Source organism: Equus przewalskii, chromosome 2 (genome assembly GCF_037783145.1).
Source record: "Equus przewalskii isolate Varuska chromosome 2, EquPr2, whole genome shotgun sequence".
In the NCBI taxonomy this organism is placed as follows: domain Eukaryota; kingdom Metazoa; phylum Chordata; class Mammalia; order Perissodactyla; family Equidae; genus Equus; species Equus przewalskii.
In genome coordinates, this window is record NC_091832.1 from 80341184 (window position 1) to 80363272 (window position 22089).

The following is a 22089-nucleotide window of genomic DNA, read 5'->3' on the forward strand; positions in this document are numbered from 1 at the left end:
AATCTGCTGTTAATCCCTTTAGTGAATTTTGCATTTCAGTTATTATATTTTCAACTCCAGCATTTTTTTGGGTTCATTTTTAATAATTTCTCTTTATTGATATTCTCTATTTGGTGAGATATTGTTCTCAGACTTTCCTTTAGTTCCTTAGACATGTCTGTCTTTATTCTTTTAACATATTTAAAATAGTTGATTAAAATCTTTATCTAGCAAGTCCAACATTGTGCATATTTTGGTACATGAGCCATACTTTCTTGTTTCTCACATGTCTTGCAATTTTTTTGTTGAAAACTGGACATTTTAAATAATAAAATGTGGCAACTCTGGAAATCAGATTCTTCTCCCCATCCCAGGTTTGTTGTTGTTGTAACTTGTTGTAGTTGTTATTATTTGTTCAGTGATTTCTCTGAATTAATTCTGTAAAGTCTGTATTCTTTGTTATCTGTGCCCACTGAAGTCTCTAGTCAGTTCACTTACCAGGGAGCTAATGACTCAACAGAGATTTCCCTAAGCACCTGGACTAAGTAAGTCTCCAAGTCTTTGCTGAGAGGCTGTGTGTGTGTTGGGCATGTTTCAACACTCAGCTAGGCAATTTACAATTCTGCCTTAACTTTCACTTCCTGCTTTCACAGAATGTCAAGGTCAGCCAGAGGAGAGAGATTAGGACCTTCTTAGGTCTTTCCTGAGAATGTGCACAGCCCTCTGCATGCATTTGGCCTTCAGGGAACCATCAGAGATGTCAAATAATGACAATTCTTTGGGATTGAGGGTCTTAAAGAGCTGCACTCCATTCTGCCCCCTCTGATGCCAGGAATGCAGGACTGTTATTTTTCAAGGTTACTACTGAGCTGGAGAGTAGGTGAGAATAGGGCAAGTTAAAAACACCACAAAGTTTGCTATTCTTGCTGAGATTCAGTCATTTTTCTTGAATTGGCAATCTTTGGTTAGTTTCTAGAATTCTGGAAAAGTTGTGACAATTTTTGCCAGCTTTCATGGAAGTGTAAATTTTCAGAGGTCCTTATTTCATCATTTTCACTGTCATCTTGGCATTTATTTCTAAGAAAATTTCTTAAAAGTATTTCTAGATTTCCTTTCAAATATTTTTGTGGAAATTCAATTTTTACTACAACTTATTTTATCTGTTCTCACTTAAGAATGGTCAGAGTAGATAAATTAAAATCTATCTTTTATAAATTACTGCTTTTACTTCTCACTTCTTGGATATTTGCAACTAATCTTGGTAATACTTGCTTAATGATATCAATAACTTAACTGGCATAATGAAATACAAATATTTCCTGCAAGAATTATTGAGAAATAAGTAAGAGATAGGACATAGCCATGTCGGGGCTGGTCCTGTGGCCTCCTGGGTAAGTTTGCATGCTCTCCTTTGGCGGCCCAGGGTTCTGCCTGTTCGGATCCTGGGCGCAGACATGGCACCACTCATCAAGCCATGCTGAGGTGGCATCCCATATAGCACAACCAGAAGGACCTACAACTAGAATATACAAGTATGTACTGGGGGGCTTTGGGGAAAAGGAGGGGAAAAAAAAGAAGACTGGCAACAGATGTTAGCTCAGATGCCAATCTTTTTTTCTTCTTCTTCTTCTCCTCCTCCTCAAAGCCCCCCAGTACATAGTTGCATATTCTAGCTGTAGGTCCTCCTGGTTGTGCTATGTGGGATGCCGCCTCAGTGTGGCTTGATGAGCGGTGCTAGGTCTGTGCCCAGGATCCGAACTGGCGAAACCCTGGGCTGTTGAAGCAGAGTGCATGAATTTAACTACTTAGCCACGGGGCTGGCCCCTCAGGTGACAATCTTAAAAAAAAAAAAAAAGACATAGCCACATCTACAAGAACATAAGGGTTAGAACTACTAGTAGCAGAAAAATTGTTTCAAAATAAACCATGACAAACTTAGAGACAAGACTAATTGTTGTAATAGAGTGCTATAGCCATGCTGTTAAGAACTAAATCCTATTAAAATCAATTTGTGAAACTCATAATCCTTTAATCCAATATAATCTGTTCTGCAATAACATGACAGCAGAAATCCTAGAAACTCCTCATTATCAAAAAGCACATTTTAAAAACAATATCTTCATTGGGGAAAAAGGATTTAGGATGAATACAGGTTAAAGTCTAAAAAAGTTCTCTACATTTAGTGTCAAGGAGATCACTGACATTTACTACCTAAATATTTAAATTTCTTGAATCTGTGGATTTACAGTTTTCATCAAATTTGAAAAAAATTTAGCCTTTATTTCTTCTGGTATTTATTTCTTCAGATATTTTTCTGGCCTGGGAACCCCCTCTCCCCCATGACATATACCTGTTTTGGGACTCTACACCTATATTAGGTCATCTGAAGTTGTCCTGTATCTCACAAATGCTATTTTCATTAAAAATTTTTTTTCTCTCTCTGAGTTTCACTTTGGATAGTTTCTATTGCTATGTCTTCAAATACACTAATCCTATCTTCTGAAAAGTTTAATCAGCTGTTAATCCGACCCAGTGTATTTTTCATTTCAGACATTGTAGTGTTCATGTCCAGAGGTTAGACTTGGGTCTTTTTTTTGTATCTTCCATGTTTCTACTGAACTTTTTGAACATATAGAATACATTTATAATAACTTTTAATGCGATCGTCTTCTAATTCTACTACCTGTGTCAGTCTGGGTCAGTTTTGATTGAAGCGTTCTTCTTCTCATTAAGGATTCTGTTTTTCTACTTCTTTGCATGCCTGGTAATCTTTCACTGTATGCCAGACATTATAATTTTTACCTTTTTGGGTGCTGGATATTTTTCTACTCCTATAAATATTCTTGAGCTTTGTTTTGGGAGGCATGTAAGTTACTTTGCAATAGTTTGATGCTTTCAAGACTTGCTCTTATGGTTTGTCATGCAAGTTGAGAGCCGAGCTCAGTCTAGAGCAAATTACTCCCCTCTATTGAGGCAAGACCTTCTTGAGTACTCTACCTAGTACCTTGTGAATTATAAATTTTTCCAATCTGACTGGTAAGAACAGGCACTATTCCTGGTCCTGTGTGAGAGCCTGGCACTGTCCCTTCTCACTGAGACTGTTCTTTCCCCAGCTTTGGGTAGTTTTCTCATACGCCTGCACTGAATACTTGAGGGGAACCTTCTGTAGACATCGAGGATTCTGTTTCTGTGTAACTCTCTCCTCTCTAGTATGCTGTCCTATGAACTCTAGCCACGTTGGTCTCCCTGATTCTCAGTTCCATCTCCTCAACTCAGGGAGTCTGCAGGGTCTGCCTAAGTTTTCCTTCCTTGCGTCACAGTCAGGAAACTCTCTCAACAAAATAAGCTAGGACAATTGTAATGCTTACTGTTTCCTTTCTGTAAGAATCTTTGTCCTTTTTGTCTGATATCAAGTATCTTGAAAATCATTATTTCATATGTTTTATTTTTGTTGTTTTTCAGGTGGGAGGATAAATCAAGTCCATTACTACGCTATCTTGTCTAGAAGTGGAAGTGCCATATTTGAATAAAGTTTTACTTGTTAGCTGTTCTAGGTTTTAAAAGGAGAGGAACTGGACATTTCACTATAAAAGTAAGAAGTGAAGTTAGCCTAAAAATTCTTTTTACAGGTATATAAGCTTTGATAGTTCTTTTTTTTCTAATGATTGTAGTTTGGTAGCTGTCTACAGAAAAAGATATCTTACCGTCACATCTAAAATATGTTTATGTAATTATCCTACGTATCTACTGTCTATTAAATATCATGTAATTTTCTATAATTAACGTATTCTATAAAATTGATAATATTTTTCAACACAGTAAAAAAAAAATTGCATGAAGCCAGGAAGGAAGGACTCTTATCCTCTCACTCCCCTATTAAGATCAGAAATGCATATGATAATGTCAAAAATTAATACTTCTGCAATAGATTCATCATTATAAATTTTATAGGATCCAAATATAGACCCATCTTAAGTGGCTGCATAAATATTAAAAGATAATCTAGGTCTGATGTTGAAGAAAAATGATAAAGTCTCTTAAGTCATGGTAAACCAAAAAATTTTTTCTTCTCATTTACTTAGATTTCATACCCTGCATAATATGCATTCACATTGGTATGTTTTCCTTGAGTTGAGAAATAAATGACCAAACTTTTAAATTCCAGGGTGAAGACGGAGAGAATTCAGGCAACCAGTATAAAACTGCAGTTGCAACATCCTCCTCAACTATGCTATTCTCCAGAAAATCCATCATCCTTTATATACCCTGAAACTTCTTCCTTCAAGTTTTATTACCTTTCTAAGAGGTGATGCACTTGCCAAAATTGTTGTTTGATTCAGAGGTACAAGGAATGGCAACATCTGAAATTATATGCCCGAATAAAAGTTTTTCCTCTTTGTGAATCAGTCTGGCACTGTTCTCTATCCCTGTTGATTTTCTGCACGTCAACATGATCCTCTGGTTTAGGATCACCATCAGCACAGGTCAGAGTAGTTCTGTAAGCCTAAATGAGAGTTGGAGTCATTCTTGAGTGGATATAAGTAATCAAAATCATGAAAAGGAGCGTAAAAATGGGAGGTCACAAGTAAAGGTGACGTCAGTCAGGGTCATCTGTCCAGGGAAACAGCTGTGGCAATACAATGGGGACCACAAAGTGCAAAAGCAGAAGACTTGATTGGGTATGGTTAAGAGTTGTGGGTCTGAGACAGAAAAGGGAATGAAATGGGTAAGCAAAGAGTCGGTACTTCAAAGAAAAAGTTCAAGAATTACACAAAACTGAAATCAGGAAGGAAGGCAGAACCAAGTTAGAGTAATAAATGAAGGAGCAGACTTGGTCATTGTGGAAAAAGAATTTTCATGATGAAGTGCTAAAGGGCACAGCTGTGCTGAACCTGAAAATAAACTACCTGAAGGTATTAACTCTGGGTAGGAAAACTAGCTTTTAAGTTCTCTTTCATGAGAAGCTGCTCTAGACAAGACACACAACGTGTGATGTCCTCTTTAACAAGCAGTTTGTGTTTCCTTTTAAAGATGAGTCATGAGCAGGCCTAGCTTCCTAACAGTAACTCCTACCTTGTCTCTTGCTGCTTGGATGTGCTGTGTTCACTGAGCATCATTTGATAGTTTAAATTTTAAAACAGATTAAAGTGGTTAATTTTGTAGCAGTAGATTTGGTAAGCACTTCTGCAGAATGATGATAAATGAAATGCATCTCTGGGCAGTACAAAAGAGCTAACATGTCTCCCCAGATACTTAATTTACAGAAAGTGACTTGCTCAGGGGGCTCTTCTGCCTCACCTCTTTGAAAATCACTTTAGGTAATCAGCTGAACCAGGGCCAACACACGCCACCATCTAGGCTGTGTGCTACACGTACGTGAACGGTGCCTCCTGGAGTTGTGCAAAGCAGGACCTGTCTCTAAAATTGTTTAACTTTAGATTACACTAACTGAACTGCTTAAAACATTTTTAATTGCAAAGAATATCATCAAGAATAGCTTAATGGCAATTAAACTATTCTTATGTTCAAGTACCAAATATTTTCAATTTCTCTCAAACCCTTCAGTCACATACCATGATATCCAGTTTTCCTAAAAGTTTCATTTGGTAAAGTTCTCTAAAGGAAAAGACAGGCTAAGACAGAAAAATGTGAAGAAAGTTAAGCATATTTCCCTAAGCAATTAAATGCAGTGTTTTTTATAATACACTCTTTCATTTCTCCAAATATTCAAATTTCTGTCTTTATGTAAATATATAAAAATTATTCAGAATGAAGCTTTGGGGACTCTGATTTAAAAGTAGGGCAGGGGCCGGCCCCGTGGCTGAGTGGTTAAATTCGCACGCTCCACTTCGGTGGCCCAGGGTTTCGCCGGTTTGGATCCTGGGCATGGACATGGCACCCTCATCAGGCCATGCTGAGGTGGCGTCCTACATAGCACAACCAGAAGGACCTGCACCTAGAAGATAAAACTATGTTCTGGGGAGCTTTGGAGAGAAGGGAAAAAAAGATCGGCAACAGATGTTAGCTCAGGTGCCAATTTAAAAAAAAAAAAATTTTTTAAAAAATAAATAAAAGTAGGGCAAAACATCATTGGTATATTCAAATGGCAAGTCAACACAAGACTGATTTTCTGCAACTTGCAAACTCCACTTTTGGTATCCTTTCCTAGATGATAAGAGGGATTCCTTTCTAGAGCCAAGGTACTTGGAGACAAGTTAGCTCGTTCCTGACTCCTTAGTTTCCTAGGCTTATGTTTTATGTCTTTACCCTTCTACCCCAGCTACCTTCCTTACTCTTAAAACATTTATAATTTCAAAGTTGTCACTGTTAAATGTTTTAACATTAAGGCTCCTTAATGGAAATATTTAGGCAACATTAATACTTTTAATGGCTTCATTTTCTCATATACCTAGAGAATGATTATCAGGCAACTAGAAGTATAAACTCTTGTTCATTAGCAAAGTGATACAAACGTACGTATTTCTTCTACAACTTGTGGGTCACATTCTCTGTATTTTTCTACTTCTGCCTTTAGCTGTTCCCTTTGGTCTCGAAGTGAAGAAAGCTCTTTTGCTAGCATGGTTCTCTCTTCCTGCATTCAAAACAGTTTTACGTACAATTAAGACAAACAAAATGCCAGATGTTATAAAGTTATACATTTTATAAACATTTTCATTTTATTTCTCATAACTGATGTGCATTAGGCTTTTGACAATATTATATATACACAAACATATTCACAATATAAGAGCAAACTCAATTCTCATTTTTATCTGAAATCTCAAGCATCTTTTATATATATTGACTAAGTGAATGGGAATTAACATGTAGAATGGAGCACTCATAAATATGTGAGAGGTTACGAATTATGTATGAACTCTAAGACAACTATGTTATGTGATAGGAAAAAAATTATACTGCCTCTTGGAAAGTTGCATAAGATTGTGTCTATGTACATAAGTAATATATTATGGCAATATCAATCATTATATAATTTTCCTTAAAACTGTTCTAGATAATTTTTCAACCTTTAAGAATAATTAACCTTTAAAAATATTTAAATGTATCAAAGATAACAGAGATGTAGCTTGTGGCCTCCCATACTTTCTTTTAAAGGTAAACAAGAATAAAGCTTTTAGACACAGTATGACCCAATAAACACCATTTGAAATTTCTAGCCGTAATTTTCACTAACAGCTATATAGTCACAGTGCTATAGGTATTCAGTTCATATGCGTGAAACCTGAAAAATAAGTCCAAACAAAAATCAAATATGGGCAAAGGTTATGATACAGAATTACAGGATAAGTCTGAGGCAGAACCAACCAGAGTTCAAGCCGCCTAATGGGACTTGTTTAAGGTTCCTTGCTAGCTTGTATTTTAGTACTCGCATTTTTCTACTTTTGCTTTTAGCTGTTCTCCTTGGTTCCAAATTGAAGAAAGCTCCTTTGCCAGCATTTATAAAAGAGAAAGCATGCACCAAGCAGCATGCACAGTCCAACAGAACTCTACGATGACAGAAATGTTCTAGATGTGTGTTCCTTAATGCAGGAAACAGTAGCCTCATGTGGCTACTGAGTACACGACATGTCATCACACACTACTATTACCAAGAAACTGAATTTAATTGCATTTAATTTTAATTTTAATGTAAATAGCCACATATGATTAGTATATACTGAATTAGCACAGCTCAGGAGAGATTTAAAAATAACTACATTATAAAATGGTCAGTATTTGCCATGCACATCCAAATTATACATGCTCCACAATGAAAAATGAGAGGAGAAAAAGCTAATGCAGACAGGGGAAACAGTGTCAAACATCCATGTGAATGCAATTACAGCTCTCCAGACACCCTGAATTGGAAGCCGTCTCAGACTGTTACTAGCACTGAGATCGTTGCCAAATCCCCGAATCTCTTTGTGCCTTCGGTTACTCAGATACGAAAATGGAGACAGTGATAGTGGCTATCTTCTTGGACTGTTGGCAGGATTCAAGAAATATATAAAATGTGTTTGGAATAGTATACCTGCCTGGCTCATAGTAAGCAGAATATATATGTTAGCTATTTCTTCTTCATCATCATCATTGTCAGCAGCAGCAACATTACCATGAATAATATCCAGCAGATAAGGGCTAGATATTTCTGAAAAATCCTGATTGGTGAGGTCAAGATGCACACAAGAGTTCATCTTTCTCAGGAGCCTTTCTGAACTACGAAACTTTTCTAACAGCTGCAGGCACCAACTAGGTTTGCTACTGTTTTATTCTCTAGTTGCATTGGTTCCAGTGGGTGGGGTAACTCAGCCGACTGGCTGACAACTTTTGGGCATGTGTCTATCACCATGAGTTAACGGTGCTTCTACAAGTTATTGCCAACGTTAACGGAAAAAAAGGATCAAATAAAGAAGTGGTAATTGCTCCTGTCAATGGAAGAAGAAATGTAACAGTTTCAGGCTACGCCCAGCATTTACCTTCCCTTGAATATTCAGAAATTACCCTTCTCCAATTCCTATCTGGGACCGAGCTGACTATTCACATGAAAGAAGGTATGTAAAATAACTTTGAAAAGCATAAAACCACTGTAAATCTGTAATGTATTCTCTTCTACAATCTGACAAGTTTTTGAGTCTCTTTTACAATCAAGTGGTACAAACAGAGGTCTAGATGGAATGTTTTGTGGCTCACATTGATCTCCAACATTTTTTCAAGTCATAAATCCACACTTGAGATAATGATGAAACTAGAAAGTAAAGCGATTTTTAAAAATCACTAACATAATACTTTAGACAATACTGTACTTTTTCAAATAAAATAGTAGGTCAATATTCATTTAAATAATTTAGAAATATTACATGACCCCAAGGATACTATATTGATAGTTTTGAATTAGTTCTGTGCCAAGAATTTTAAAAAACATGACAAAAATTTACAGAAACATTTACATAGGGCTTACCTTGTGCCAGGTCCTCTTTTAAGTGCTTTTGCAAATATCAGCTAGTTTAATGTATACAATAACCCAATGGTTTTATTAGTCCCCATTTACAACTAAGAAAACTGAGAACAGAGTTTAGTAGACTTTCAAACCCAGGCAGTCTGGCTCCAGGGTTTATGCTTTCAAGCCATGCTGCCATATACAATATAATACAATCATCATAAATTTAGATTCACTGCCAGCGAATCCTACCAGGTCAGACGTTCACGTCTTTTGCTGTGACTCACTTCTCTTCCAGTAGGAAGGGCATACTCCTCACAGGAAGCTCCATTTCTTACTCTTCTATTTAGAATTGACATTATTAAAGAATCTACAGACACAGACTTACCGTTTCACTTCGGCCAATTTTAGCTTTCTCGATGCTTTTCTGTAGGTTTGTACGCTTTTGGTTTCCCTCCGATAACTAGAGAATTAAAACAAACAAAAGATAAACTTTCTTAACATGAAGTTTATGAGTCAAGAAGACAAATGAGATTTGTCTTCAAGCCAAGTCAATGTAACAAAAAAGTCAAAGACAGGGCTGGCCCAGTGGTACAGTGGTTAAGTGCACATGTTTCACTTTGGCGGCCCAGGGTTTGGTGGCCCGGGGTTCGCCAGTTTGGATCCCGGGTGTGGACATGGCACCGCTTGGCAAGCCATGCTGTGGCAGGCGTTCCACATATAAAGTAGAGGAAGATGGGCATGGATGTTAGCTCAGGGCTAATCTTCCTCAAAAAAAAGAAAAAAAGTCAAAGACGACACTGAGAACTAACTTCTCCAACCTGGGAAAAAAAAACAAGTACCATAGGCATGATGGATAGACTGAAAAAGAAAGTTCAAAAATATTCCTTCTTATCCTATACAGAAAAGTGAAGGATACACTTTCAATCTTTTCCACAGTCTTCATTTATCAGGTTCCTCACTCCCATCCCAAATAACTTGAGGTTTATTATTTAGTTAAAAATTGAACTTGAAAATTCTAAAAAATCTGTTTTATATAAAATCTTTCTTCAAATTTCATTTCACTTCTGACTAGTGTTTTCAAAATACCCTAGACTGCTTCTTTTGATTTGTAGTATCGTGACCTGTTTCACTAACACAGAGTCAAAAATGAATACATCACTTATTACTCTTAAATAAGGTACTTTATAAGGAATTGCATACTCTATATACTAAGTTCTCAGAAAAGAAAAAAATCTATTAGCCTGTTGTTGATTTTATGCATGTTTTACATACCTTAAAAGTGATCACTTCAAGCATTTTACTAAGCTTAGAAAGCAGTAAGTTATATGTGGAAAGGGATTAAATAATACCAGCATAAAGAGACCACAGATACAGAATATTCATTAGGATTCGGCTAGGCCCACACAAAAACAGGCTGCCTAATTTCAGAACCTTGCTTCCCCTTCTCAATTTTATTAATCTCACCAGGACCCATGACTAAATAAATCATTCCAGGAAATTCCCAGTACTAAATTCTTCACCATCTCTTTTGCTATAAACGAGTGAGAAATTTCAGACTCATTTGATTGGGGAAGGACCTTTTAAAAATATATTCCACTCCCCCCTCACTCTTGAGTTATGAACATTTAGAAAATAATTATTGGATGAATGATTTTTTTTTTTGGCTGATTATAAGTAAATGACCTTTCACACTATGACCTAGTTATATGTTGAGGGTGAATAATATTTACTCTTTTTTGCCTAAAAACCACAAACATTGTATCTTCAAAAAGTTGGTCGCTTTATCCCGGCTTTAGGAAATTTTGCACTTCTCAATATGCATAAAGGAAACACTGTCAGCTTTCCTTTAATGGTTCTCTAGTCACTCACTGATTCTAATCCACAGCATGAACAAAATCCATCTGTGATGCTAAGACACCACCACCAAATTCTATTCTCCCATATATTAATATCTTGTGTATTTCAGCTGGCTTTATTATCTTCCTAAGTTAAAAAACAAAAATCTGCTGTAGAATTCGGAGCCAAAATAAGCTTTAAAGCCCTAAATTTAGCAAGGAGATTTAGTTCTTTAAAACAAGGGTTCTCATTTATAAAATAATGCTATTTTAAAAAGTTAATATTCTACCCTGAAGGATGCAGCTGAAATAATTAATAAATGCAGGTAACATTTAAATTCAGGAGTATTTTCCAATGAAAAAATACACATACATATTAGCATAACATTTTCTCATTAAAAATGTTTTTCGGGTCTTGCCCCATGGTGTAGTGGTTAAGTCTGGCACCCTCTGCTTCAGTGGCCTGGGTTCGTGGGTTCAGTTCCCAGGCGTAGACCTACACCACTGTCAAGCCATGCTGTGGTGGCAACCCACATAGAAAATAGAGGAAGACTGGCACAAATGTTAGCTCAGGGCTAATCTTCCTCAAGAAAAAAAAGAGGAAGACTGGCAACAGATGTTAGCTTAGAACGAATCTTCTTCACCAAAAAAAGTTTTTAAAATAACTAGATAAGTAGACGTTATCCAAGACATTAATAATAATATAAAAATAAGCCAATAATTAATGGATATATATCTTAATTATATCAATGAAGTGTCTTCCAGGTATTGTATGTCTGCTTGTAATTACTTACAACTTAAAAGCATTTCAAAGAGAGTTAATTCAGGAATTCCGTAACTCTGAAAATAATCTTAAGTATTTTAAATGTGATTTCATGATTTATCTTTTTAAGTATCTTGATAATGGAGGGAGGCACAATCTAAATGATGTTATCAAATGAGAAGCTTCTGCTAATTATCTTAAATATTGAAACAATTTGGTTCAGCTCAATAGTAAAGGATTCTCGGGGCTCTGTTTAGTTCTTAAGATCTCTACTGCTGGAAATGATGAAAGCAACTCTCATGAGGTGATCCTGGCTATCAATTTTTCACCTACACGTCTCTTAGAAGCAATATTGCTATACGTAGTTCCTAACACATACCTTGCAATTTCAAACCAGGCCTCAACTGATTAAGGGCTGAGATTTTTTAGCCACTGTATAGATATTAACTAAACCGGTAGTTCTCAAACTTTAGCATATATCAGAATCACTCAAAGGGCTTGTTAAAACACAGCTTGCTGGGCTTCACCTCCCAGTTTTTGAACAGTAGGTCTGGGGTGGAACCTAGTAATTTGTATTTCTAACATGTTCCCAGGTGATGGTGATACGGATGCTTCTGGTTGGGGGCACCAAACTTTTGAGAACCATTGATCTAAACAAAAACCTGTTTTCTTGCAGTAATAAAGCCAGCTGAAATACACAAGATATTAATATATGGGAGAATATTATCTAGTTCATCAGCAAAAACGAAGTACTGCTAAATATTGTAGCCTGAACTAGAAACAAAATATCTTAAGATTTCTGTCATTAAAAGAAATGCAAAAGTCCACATTTACAAAAACAGAAAAAGGAGTGATACTCTATATTCAAGAAAGGTATTCACCATAGGATTCCTTTAAAGAACGAACTCTCCTGACACACTTCTATAACATAACACAAGAATATATACTGTAACAAATCCGTTTCCAAGTTCACTAAAGCAAACAATTGTTTAAAACATAGTAATTCAGAACAAAACAACAGCAGTAAAAACCACAACAAAAACTACTTCTAATTAGTAAGAACAGGATTTCATCTTTAGATTTGAGGATCTGACACAATGCTTCTCTTTACTGCATGTCAGATCACTAGTACTGACATTCAGGCTTGAGAAACATAATGCCAATGTTTCCTAAAGGGCTGATTCACTGCCTGGAGTAACTGCCTATTCATGAGGAACAGAAAGATTGATTCAAGCTGGCTGCATCAGAATTCTGATTTGTTCTTTCTTAGAAATAATAAAATTTCAAAGCATTAGGGAAAGAATATTGAAGTTTTCTCAGGTGGGAAAGAATGTCAAGGAACAGAGGATGGGGAAAAGAGGTAGTAAGAGAAACCACATGAGTCTACTGCTTTATCAAAATTCACATACAATATGTTATGGAAAAATAGGCTCTATGTCTTTTGTTTTCCCTTAAAAAAAAAAGAGTATCATTTACTATAAAATTTTATAGATTTAAAATGTCTTGTTAGAGTATCTACAACTTTAAAATTTATCTTTTAAGGCAATATTCCATTTAGGAATTGATCATAAGGAAGCAATGAACACTTTTATAAAGACATATTTATATATAAAGATAGGAGCCATGTAATTGTCTTAACAATAGAGAAACGTTAAATCAATATTTCATGGTACGAATGTGTCACAATTATGTAGCCAAAGGAAATGTTTTGGAAGAATTTTTACTGATACTGTAACATACTCACAGAACAGAGTTTTTTAAAAGCTGGAAACAAACTGTCACTACATTTGACAGCCTATCTAGGGGAAAAAAATACTGCAAGAAAATGCAGAAAATTTTAAAAATGGTTATCCCTGTATTGTGGAATATATTTTTAAATTTTTTATACAATCAGCATACATAACTATTATCTAAAAAGCTCTTTTCTCATTATAAGCAATACATGAATGTATTCTCAGAGATTAAAATGAATACATTCTTGTTTTAAAAAACTCAGTGCAGAAGTATCTAGACAAAGTCCCCTTTGGCTCTCCACCTCTGCACCATCCCCACAAGCCCCTCCCCAGAGGGGAGCCCTGCAAATCTAGTAGGCAGCCTTCTTGTCCCAGTCCTTTGTTTTATATTCAGATATAGATCAATATAGAGAACATTTCAAAAACATATGAGATTATCCTTCATGTAATGTTCTGCAACCTGTTACTTTCAGAGAAATGTCCATGTCAACACATATACGTAGTTCTACTTCATTTTTTTAAATAGATTTTATTTTTTAGAGCAGTTTTAGGTTCACAGCAAAATTGGGTGGAAGGTACTGAGAGTTCCCATACAAACTCTGCCCCCACATATATGCAGGCTCCTCCACTATCAAAATCCCCCACAGGGTAGTACATTTGTTATAAGTGACGAATCTATATTGACACATCATTATCACCCTAAGTCCATAGTTTACACTGGGGTTCACTCTTGGTGTTGTACCTTATATGGGCAGTAACAAATGTATAATAATATGTATGTAGAATTACAGTATCACAGAGTATTTCCACTGCCCTAAACATCCTCTGTGCTCTGCCTAGTCATCCTGCCTCCCCCAACCTCTGGCAACCTCGGATCCTGTTACTGTCTATATAGTTTTGTCTTTTCCAGAATGTCATATAGTTGGAATCATACATTACATAACCTTTTCATTTCTTTCATTTAGTAATATGCATTTAACGTTCCTCCATGTCTTTTCATGGCTTGACAGCTCATTTCTTTTTATTACCGAATAATATTCCACTGTCTGAATGTACCAGTTTATTTACAGATTTACCTACTGAAAGACATTTTGATTGCTTCCAAGTTTGGGCAATTGTAAGTGAAGCTGCTAAAAAAATTTGTGTGCACATAAGTTTTCCACTCATCTGGGTAAATCTTAAGGATTCACCACTGGATCATATGATAGGAGTATATTTCGTTTTCTAAGAAGCTGCCAAACTGTCTTTCAAAGTGGCTGTACCATTTTGCATTCCCACCAGCAATGAATGAGTATTCCTGTTGCTCCACATCCTCACCAGCATTTGGTATTGTGTTCATTCTTTTTTAAATGTCTGCATACTATTTATTATTCCACTCTTTTATCAATAGCTATCTATTAATGTCCAGTTTTTCATTACTGCAAAGCTCCAATACTCCCATCATTTGACATGGGCCTATGTGCACACATGGAAGTCTTTCTGTAAGGTAGATCATAAGCAAAATTGCTAGATCAAAGGATAAGAACATTTAACTTTTTTTAAGTGCTTTTTTTTGTGGAAAAGACACAAAATTTACCATTTTAACCATTTTTAAGTGTATAATTTAGTGGTATTAAGTACATTCACAATATTATGCAACCATCACCATTATCCATTTCCAGAACTTTTTCATCATCCCAAAAAGAAACTTTGTACCCGTTAAAGAATAGTTCCCCCTTCCTCTCTCCAGCCAGTCTCTGGTAACCTCCGTTCCACTTTCTGTCTCTATGAATTTGCCTATTCTAAGTATCTCATATAAGAGGAATCACAATATTTGTCCTTTTGTGTCCAGCTAATTTCACTTAGCATCAAGGTTCATCCATGTTGTAGCACGTATTAAAATTTCATTCCTTTTTAAGACTGAATAATAAATATTCCACTGTAAGTTTATACCACATTTTGTTTATCCATTCATCTGTTGATGGACATTTGGGTTTTTTCTACCTTTAAGCTATTGTGAATAATGCTGTTAAGAAATTGGTGTACAAGTCCCTCCCCTGCTTTCAATTCTTTCGGGTATATACCTCAGAGTGGACTTGCTGGATCATATGGTAATCCTATGTTTAACTTTTTTTTTTTTTGAGAAAGACTGTCCCTGAGCTAACTTCCGTGCCCATCTTCCTCCACTTTATATGTGAGACGCCTACCACAGCATGGCTTGACAATTGGTGCCATGTCCGCACCCAGGATCCGAACTGGCGAACCCCGGGCCGCCAAAGCCGAACGTGCGCACTTAACTGCTGTGCCACCGGTCCAGCGCCCTATGTTTAACTTTTTGAGGAACCACCATACTTCTTCCACAGTGGCTTCATCATTTTACAGTCCCACGGGCAATGCACAAGCATTCAATTTCACCAACACTTCTTACTTATCATTTTTTCCCTTTATAACATTCTTCCTAAAGGGTGTGAAGTGAATGTTTACTTTTAGTCATTTTGTCCTTCATAGACAATTTATAACAGGCTTACTTCCTGCAGGTTTCTCAAAAGTGGATATTGCTATTAGTTTAAAAGATTGATAATCTGATGGCTAAAAAGGGACATTCCATCATTGTTTGAATTGGTATGTCTTTAATTATTGAGATTTAGCATCTTTTCATATATCTATTGATCATGTGTATTTCTTCAACGACTTATTTAATAATATCCCTGACCATTATTTTACTGCATCATTTACTTTTTTCTCATATATTTTTAGGAACTGTTTATATGTAGTAGACAGCAATTACTCGGTTATAAATGTTTAACTTTTTTTTTTTTTGAGGAAGATTAGCCCTGAGCTAACATCTGCTGCCAATTCTCCTCTTTTTGCTGAGGAAGACTGGCCCTGAGCTAACATCCGTGCCCATCTTCCTCTACTTTATATGTGGGACACCTACCACAGCATGGCTTGCCAAGTGGTGCCATGTCTGCACCTGGGATCTGAACAGGTGAACCTCGGGCCGCCGAAGTGGAATGTGCGCACTTAACCACTGTGCCACCAGGCTGGCCCCTAAATGTTTAACTTTTAATGTTATCCTTCAGTGTACAGTTTTAATTTTCTATGCAAATGTACCAATCTTTTGGCTTCCAGATTCTGTGTCTTGCCTAGAAAAGTCCGTCAAACTAATATCATACAAATAGTATCTATTATTTGTGGAGTTTTCTTTTGATTTTTCACTTTTTAAAAGGCCTCTGGTTTATTTCTGAAATGGTGTGAAGTAGGGCTTTAACTTCAATTATTTCAATGGCTATCCAATTAGCCCTACAATTCACTGCATAGTCTGTCCTTTCTCCACTGAATTGATAAAGATGTATGGCATCTTGATCATAAAGTAAATCAGTATACATTAGCCTGCTTATGGCTTCTCTGTACTGCTCCATTTATCTGTTTGTCTATTCTTACACGAATGGCAAGTTTTAATTACCATAGCGTTATATTTATTTTGATATCTGATAGGGAAGAATTCCACCTCATTGTTCTTTCTTTTTAATACTTTCTTGGCCCTTCTTGCAGTTTCTCTACCACAGAAATTTGACAGTCATCTAAAAATTCAGTGGGATTTTGGTTACCATAACAGTAGCTATACAGATCTGAATTGACATTTTTATAATTGAGTTTTCTCATTCATGAATAGGTTGCTCCATTTATTTAAGAGCTCTTCCCATGTCCTTCAGTAGAGTTTTGTAGTTTTCTTCATGTATGTCTTACTCATTTCTTGTTAGGGTTTAATACTGGTTCGGTGCTACTAAGGGATAGGCAATGACCCCAGGCCTAAGTCTATCGCTGTATGGAATGCTCTTTGACACAGAGGTTGAACTCAAGTGTTAGTGAATCAGAATAAAGACAAAGTCTTTTGTTCAATGGCTGTGGGAAACAACTCTCTCCTGTCCTCTAGATTCTAAACTACAGAGCTACAAGGAAGCAATAGCCCAAATTACTGCAGGCAGTCATTATAACCACGAAGAAAGCCAACCTGAGGACACGGGCATCACATAAAAGGCAAAATCAAGATAAATGAGGAGAAATAGAGTCAGAATCTTGATTAAATGATGCTTGATGTATGCTCTACTTTTGAAAAGTTTTAATTTAAATAAGTCATTAAATCAATCTCACTTTTATCATTTACGCCAAGTAAACTTGGGTTTTCTGCCATTACCACAGTAAACATTTCAACTGTTACAACAGATAAAGCTTTACCAATAGTCTATTTCATATAGTGCTGGCCAGCAATGAAAGCTATGAAACATTTTGGAAGATATCAAATTTAAAACATTCCTTTTTTTTTTTTTTTTTTTTTGCAGGGGAAGATTTGCCCTAAGCTCATCGGTTGCCAATCTTCCTCCTTTTTTCTTCCTTCCCCTCCCCCTCAAAGCCCCAGTACATAGTTGTGTATAGTTGTATGTTGTTCTGGTGCTTCTATGTGAGCCACTGCCACAGCACGGCTACTGACAGATGAATGGTATGGTTCCACGCCTAGGAACTAAACTCAGGCTGCTGAAGCAGAGTGCACCAAACTTAGCTACTAGGCCATCAGGGCAGGATCAAATTTAAAACATTCTCATTCCTCTATACTGGGTTATAGAACTAAGTGTCCAAGAATAGAAGTGGGTGGAATAAAGTAATATATGCCAGGAAGGCTCTTCATTCAATAAGCATTTATGAAGTGCCCACTATATACACAGTTACAATACTATTGGCCCAAATCTTTTCATAAAATTAATACAGTAACAAATAACTCAAGGCATGTAGTGAACACTGAATGTTGAGTAATTCTGAAGTAATTTTGCCTTATGCTATAAGACAGTGCTCATTAAAAGACAGTCTGTGATGCTAGTAAAAATATAGCAGATTAATACTCCATTTAACCAGGAGATCAAATTTCCAGCAATCCAACCCTGTGGAACACATTTAAGGACCTGGAAATGAGAAAAGTACACCAGGAATCCTAAATAATGGACACAGTGAAAGTGGGGAATCCCATTAAAAAAGCAACATAAAGGGAAAATGAAGTTACTCAATAAGTGCATGCTCAGGAACCCAAAGAACTCAGACACTCAGAGATAACACCGGCTGAAGATGGGACCACAGTAACCGACAATCACAATGAGAAGAGAGGAACTGCAGAGTCAGAGCCATGCACAGAGAACAAAAGATCAGCATTCCTTCAACCAGAGAGACCAGGAATACGCTCCATAAGATTGAGGTAATAAAAGGAGAAATAGGAAAACGAAAGAAATTACAAGAAGAAAAAAGCAAGAAGATTTCAAAATAAATTTGAAACTAAATTATTGAAAATGAACTATTTTTAATTTCTAGGAAGCAATAAAAAAATTAAAAAGTAAAGAGATAAGGAAGGTAGAAAAAGAAGGTCCAGTAGAAGCCTTATAGTGTCACGAGAATAAACTTAGAAGTTGTGACTATAGTCAGACAAAGCCTTGTGCAGAATCCAATTAGAAGTCATTCACATATTTTGAAAGCCAAAGACATACAACATCCAACTGATGCAGTGAAGGAAGTTAGATACGAAGTTATAGAGAATTATAGAGTCTCTGGACATCAGAATTGGGTTCTAATATGACAAACTCAGACATGAGGGCTAAGCAATAGAGGCTACTAATTATCTACCAACATCCCTTCTTTCTTAGTAACAGGATCCCAGACAATAGTGAAAATAAACACGAATTATTATGACTATCAGTGCTATGGGCAAAAATATGTCCTAGATACGGAATCTCTGTTAAGAAACTCATCTACCTAATTAGGAAACCCAAAATCCACTTGGAAGAGCAACCTTAAAATTATTTGGAATGATACAATTGTTTCTTTACTAAGTAATTTTTTTTAAATCAAGGGGAGATTTATAATTAAGTACAAAGATGAGCAGATTTCTATCATTAATATTACTGCGTTAAGAAATAACCTATACATATTTTTGCACTGTACTCATGGGGTAAAACCATAGAAGCAACTCAATTTCTCCTCCCAACTGCCATTTTAAAAACAGCTCAGTGAGGGAAGTACTTCCTCTGCCATTGGATAAAGAGTTGGAAGTCCCATGACTTCTTTGACCACTCTTAATCAAGATCTACAATCACTTTAAGTTGTCAAGCAAAGCCTTGATTCAGAAATTACATGTCTAACATGATAATCGGCACTGAAATCTTGATTGAAAGGTAAGACTTCTCCCCTTTTCAGCAACAGCTGGCTGCCAGTGGGTCTTTTGCCAGAGAGGGTGGGTTGCCCTTTTCTCTTTCCTACAGTTTCCGCTCTCCCTCCAGCTCACTGCAGTTTCTACTTCCCGTCCCCAACCCCTACTGCAGCCTGGAGAAGGGGAGAGAGAATAGGTGGAGGGGCTGGGAAACATACTCAAGCACTGTTGTTAAGGTCCTCAGTGCTCTCTGGGCCTGACAGCTGGGTGAGCTGAATCCTCGCGTGGGTACGCTCCTGCGTTCCTCAGAGGCTTCTTTGTTGGATCCCCTAACTGTAACCCTCATGATGCAGAAGACAGATTCCCTGGGGCTACACAACATTCCACCCCTCCCCTTCCCCTTCCCCAGCCTGCCCCCCCCAACACCCTTCCAGCCTGGTTTTTCAGAGGTTCATTCCACACAGACTCCCTCATTACATTTCAGGGCCCTCTGGGCCATATTTTAACATAGCTCCAGGTGGGCTCTTGTTCTCTCACTTCTGAGTGCGGCTCACACTTAGTCCATGAGGACACTCATATACCCAAGAAACTCCAGGATTGCTGGCCAATTTCTTACTTTTACATATTATAGTAATTGACAGAATCTACCAATAGACCTACATAGATGTTAAAGTCAGCAAAATCATTTTTACATAAGGAATTGCTTCTTTTCTTTTTTTTTTTTGAGGAAGATTAGCCCTGAGCTAACTACTGCCAATCCTCCTCTTTTTGCGGAGGAAGACTGGCCCTGAGCTAACATCCGTGCCCATCTTCCTCTACTTTATACATGGGACACCTGCCACAGCATGGCTTTTGCCAAGCGGTGCCATGTCCGCACCCGGGATCCAAACCGGCAAACCCCAGGCTGCCAAGAAGCAGAACGTGTGCACTTAACCACTGCGCCACTGGGCCAGCCCTGCTTATTTTCTTATTGTCTTTCAAGAGCATTGGGAAATATGCTCAAATTTTACTCCTAACATTTCCAAATACTTCTTATGAGAATTAAGACTGTCCACTATTGAAATTTCTAATGAAAGTGTTGCTTAGACTATTTAAAATGTTTGATCCAACAAGTTATTCAGTTTCTTTAAGTAATTTAGTTTCATTAGAAGCCACCAGTCTAAAATACAACAAATTATTTGTTAAGAATTATCCATTATAGAGTTTAAGCTAAAATTTCTATTTGACTTAAATAGAATTAATTTAAATGTAAAGCTTTAAATTTATATTTAGGCCAGGTTATAATAAACCCCACATTAAATGTATAAAACCAAAGAAAAAGTCATAAAGAGACAACAGTGGTGAGCAATAGTCAGTGATTAGAGTACTTGTCCAGAAAGGCTTTTATCTTTTTATCAGAATAATGCTTTCTTCTTTTTCTATTTCTGTCTCTTACAGTGGTAAAATTCAAGAGAACTTGGATTTCAAAGGATTAAAAAGGTGACCTAAAGCCTTCTCCTCCATAGCCTAAAGAGCTTCAGCAGAGCAAAGAGAGAGGCCTAACATGTGATGGTAAACTAACTCAAGAGTTGAGGGCAGCCAACCAACCTAAGACGTGCAGCTAAGAGGAAGTGTTAACCAAACTAAGTGTTAGAAATTACTGAAAAGGTGAAATCCATATAGCTTTCAAAACTATAATTAACAAAATTTAAAATTGAGGTTGCTTTGCATCTAATCTAAAACTGCCTTTCAAAAAGTTACAGCATAGAAAATTTATGGGTGTAAATAAATATAAATACTAGGGAACCTGAACCAAGCCCTAAACCTGAACCTGCAAAATGCAGGCCTGGAAGTTTGAACCATGCCCTTTCGTCAAGTAAGAACCATATTTTGAACAAAAAAACCAACCAACTAATAGGGCTACTTTTGTGAAACCTCTAAATATATACAGCAGCCAGAGACATTATGAATCTTAAAATATTAAAGTGTATAAAATATTGATATGCTTTTTGAGGGTAAAACAGGCCAAATAAATTGAAAATTAGGGCTATCCCAGAAAACTAAGGATAATTATGATTTTGACACTGCCACCACCTGGTGGCATGACATCCAAATCGTAGGTCCAGTTTTTTGTGGAGTAAATCTTTTCCAGGTTGGTTGATTTGGGAAGAAAATAGTTATGAATGAAGAATGGCCATCACAAACTTGTAACTCACGTGAAGCAGAGAAGAGTGTTTTGAGTATAGTGTCGGGAATTCTATAGCTCTAGGGTCAAGCTCCTCAACTTCATGCAACAAGCAGCTCCAATTGCAAAGGAGAATAATTTCTGGGGGAAGGTTTAGAAGCCTAGCCCAAAGCTACTTACTAGAAAAGCAAAAAATATATATATATAAAAAATAAATCTCTGAAGTCTTAAGTCCTATTGCAATAATTCATCCAAGTTTCACAGTTGTAATATTAACTATATAATTTATTTTAAATTATTTACCAATAGAAGTACTTAGTCTATACACTTCCCCCATCCACCCCTCCCAATTTTTGACATTCAATCTCAACAAACATATATTTGATTCTTGATTAGCTGAGATAATGGAGAGAATAACAACATTCAATTTAAAAGACATGACTTTTGAGTGCATATAGATGTAATTTTGCAGACCCTGCCAGTTGCCTCTCTAAAGCCTTTCTCT

General features: G+C 36.6%; 1 protein-coding gene across 2 annotated transcripts in view; it reads right to left on the reverse strand.

Annotated features, from left to right (window-relative positions):
- Positions 1–22089, reverse strand: part of MND1 (meiotic nuclear divisions 1) — a 64659-nt gene that overhangs the window by 11331 nt on the left and 31239 nt on the right. The window contains exons 5-6 of one of the 2 annotated variants that reach the window (XM_008527946.2): positions 9306–9380; positions 6457–6571 (exon numbers count right to left, since the gene is read on the reverse strand). In XM_008527946.2, coding sequence (XP_008526168.1) covers positions 6457–6571; positions 9306–9380 — 190 coding nt within the window. The remainder of the gene's footprint in view (positions 1–6456; positions 6572–9305; positions 9381–22089) is intronic. The other variant, XM_070608851.1, reaches the window with a different exon arrangement.